We start from the raw sequence: 3,250 nt of genomic DNA, 5'->3' as shown, positions 1-3,250 counted from the left end.
ACCCGGGGAAGAGGTCTAGATGAACCTGTGCATGATATACAACCTGGAGATTATGTATATGTAAAGTCTCTTGCAGAAAAAACCTTGGAACCACAGTGGGAAGGACCATACCAGGTACTCCTCACCTCCTTTACAGCAATCAAGATCAGAGAGCAGAATGCCTGGATACACCACACTAGGGTAAAAAAGGCACCACAAAAACTCTGGACTTCTGAAGTTCAGGGACCCCTAAAGCTTAAACTGAGAAGGTAGAATGTGGATTAAGGTTTGTGTAATCCTGGTAAATCTACAAATGATGAACATAGCTGCTTGGCAAGGGAATTTGTATGTTCAGCTGACTCAAAACATCACTAAAATCTTAAACAAGACCGATTGTTGGGTTTGTACCCAAATGCCAAGGCATTCTGGTCATGGAGTGCCTTTAATAGGTATCCCATTGTCGTTGAATGTCTCCTGGACAAATAGGATCTTTTGGGAAAGTACCACTCTTAGTAAAGATACTCAAGCCACGTGGGGCCGGGAGTTGGAAATAAACACAATAGTAACCAATACCTCAGGAGACCGCTGCCTGGTAAGCTCGGGAAACGGTACGTTTGTTGGGGAGTATCTAAATTGTAACAAAACTATCTCATTGAACATGACGAATATTGACCCAGTATTTCAATCGTTTAATTACACTGGTCTTCCGGTTCCACTGGGAACAGGATGGTACTGGTTGTGTGGCACAGTGGCCCGTAAGACTCTGCCTCTAGGATGGCGAGGAGCCTGTACTTTAGGCGGTCTGGTCCCCAACATCACTATTATTGACAAAACAACACAGAGTCCCGTAAGGAGAAAACGGAGAATCAATTCAATTAGGAGCCGGAGGACAAACAATCCCCTAATAGAAAGGCCAATGGGTTTTCTTAGCTTTGTGCGGTGGCTGATCCCATCTCTAGGGGTAAGCGAATTGGAAAAGGCCATAGTAAATATTTCAGCTGTAATAGAAATAATAGAGAACAGAACAATAGATGCTATTCTTGCACTCCAAGAAGAAGTGACTGGGTTATCAAAGATAATATCACAGAATCGCATGGCCTTAGATTTATTATTGGCCTCACAAGGAGGAGTATGCACAGCAATCAACGTTGACTGCTGTATGTATGTAGACCAGAGTGGGCGGATTACTGACGACCTCCAGGAGATCAGGAGGCAAGCAAAGATCCTACATGAGATAACACAAGATGACACCTCTTGGAGTTTTTCCGAACTCTGGGAGAAGTTAACCTCCTGGCTGCCAAATTTAACATGGTTAAAACAATTCTTTGTTACAATAATAGCAATCATCCTTTTATCCATAATCCTTTGTATATCAATTCGATGCGGCTTGTGGTGTTTTAAGAATACAGGAGATTCCTACAGTGAATGGAAAAGAAACCAATTACGACAAAGGCTTGAGTCTAACAAATATTTTGAAAAAATGTTAGATAGAGAAACACTATACTAGAATTAAATTAAATACAGTAAAAGAATTTACTAATTTTCTAGAAAAGGGGGGACTGAGAGAAGGAGTTAAAGAAATCTTAATAGATATGGCATTGATTAATTATTGCTGTGCATCCTAAGGAATCAAGTTGATAAATAGTGCTTAATGTTTTGTTAACTACTTGCTTAATAATTTGCTAACCATTGTGCAAACTATTTGAAGCAGAAAGTCTTGCAATTCTTCACGAAAGACAGTTCCCGGTAAGGACAAGGGGGGTCGCTTCAAGAACCAGCTAAAACCGACCCTGCAGCTTGAATGAAAGCCAAGGGATAACTGAGTTTGCGCAAGAACAAAAGGTTACTAGCGGTGACGAAGAGGAGTCACCTGCCTTCATCCCCACGACCCCCGACGACCACCACCAGGAGGCACTGCGCAAGCCCAGACAGGAGGAGGAGTTTATGAAAATGACCCCTTGGGACTAATTTTAATACGAAGCGGGGATAGGTCATGCATATGTATAGGCGTATTGTGAAACTTTATGTATATGTAACACTTGGTTGTATAAATTTAAAGTGAGTTGCCACGTTAAGGCGCGCACGGTTTTGGTGGGACTACCCCCCTGTGCTGCCCAGCGCCGAATAAACATACCTACTTTACAATCTTACAGATTGTGGAGTCCGTTTTCCGCACGTCACATCTTTGGGGAGGGAGGAGGAAATGGGTCTCCAAATCTTGCCTGGGAGTTAATTCAGGAATTTGTATGCATCTGAAACTATATTAAGGAAGGAGTTTGTGCTGAGATTTATTAATCTTAATCTCTCCAAATTGTAGAAAATAAGTTAAATACAGTTGTTAAGAACTGTATTGACGTGCGGAAAGCAGACTCCACAATCTGTGAGATTGTAAAGTAGGTATGTTTATTCGGCGCCGGGCAGCACAGGGGGGTAGTCCCGCCAAAACCGTGCGCACCTGGCACGGCAATTCACTTTGAATTTTATACAACCAAGTGTTACATATGCATAAAGTTAAAAAACCACGCCTATACATATGCATGAGCTATCCCCGCTCCGTATTAAAATTAGTTCCAAGAGGTCATTTAGGTATTACAATTAGTTCCAAGAAGTCATTTAGGTATTACAATTAGGTCCAAGAGGTCATTTGGCCAGTTTTAGCTGGCTCCTGAAGGAGGCCCCTTGGTTCTTATCAGGACTGTCCTTGTGTGGGAGGTGCAGGACTTCTCACTTCAGATAAAGAGTTCAAAGCACAAAGCAAGGCCCCTCGGTTGGGGAATACAAGACTTCCCCCCCTCGGGTAGTTTTTACAATAGCTAGTTAGCAAAGCATCAAGCGCTATTTGTATTAGCATGCACAGCAATAATCAATAAATGCCATATCTATTAAAGTTTCCTTAGCCCCTCTTCTCATTCCCCCCTTTTCTAGAGAATTAGTAAATTCTTTTACTATACCTAATTCTGGCACAATGTTTATTTATTTTGCACTTTCTCAAAGTATTGGTTAGACTCAAGCCTCTGTCGTAATTGGTTTTTCTTCCAATTACTATAGGAATTTCCTGTGCTCTGGAAACACCAGAAGCCACACCGAACTGTTATAAAAAGGATTATGAACAAAGGTATAATTATAATTGTTACAAAAATAGTTGTTTCAGCCATGTTAAATTTGGTAGCCAAGAGGTTAACTTTTCCCATAAGTCAAACCCCCAGGAAATGTTGTCCCTGGTTATTTCATGAAAACTTTTAGTTTGTTCCCAGATTTTAGATAAGTCTTT

At 41.3% G+C, this 3,250-nt stretch overlaps 1 protein-coding gene across 1 annotated transcript; it reads left to right on the top strand.

Moving 5' to 3' along the window:
* The first annotated feature begins 637 nt into the window (after window positions 1-637).
* Window positions 638-1,486, top strand: LOC147596692 (syncytin-2-like). The gene has a single exon (XM_086769607.1). The coding sequence runs from the start codon at window positions 638-640 to the stop codon at window positions 1,484-1,486; it is 849 nt and encodes a 282-aa protein (XP_086625733.1).
* Window positions 1,487-3,250: the final 1,764 nt, after the last annotated feature.

This window comes from Chlamydotis macqueenii, chromosome W (genome assembly GCF_036417535.1).
Source record: "Chlamydotis macqueenii isolate bChlMac1 chromosome W, bChlMac1.mat, whole genome shotgun sequence".
Taxonomy (NCBI): Eukaryota; Metazoa; Chordata; class Aves; order Otidiformes; family Otididae; genus Chlamydotis; species Chlamydotis macqueenii.
This window is presented reverse-complemented; position numbering and strand designations above follow the sequence as displayed.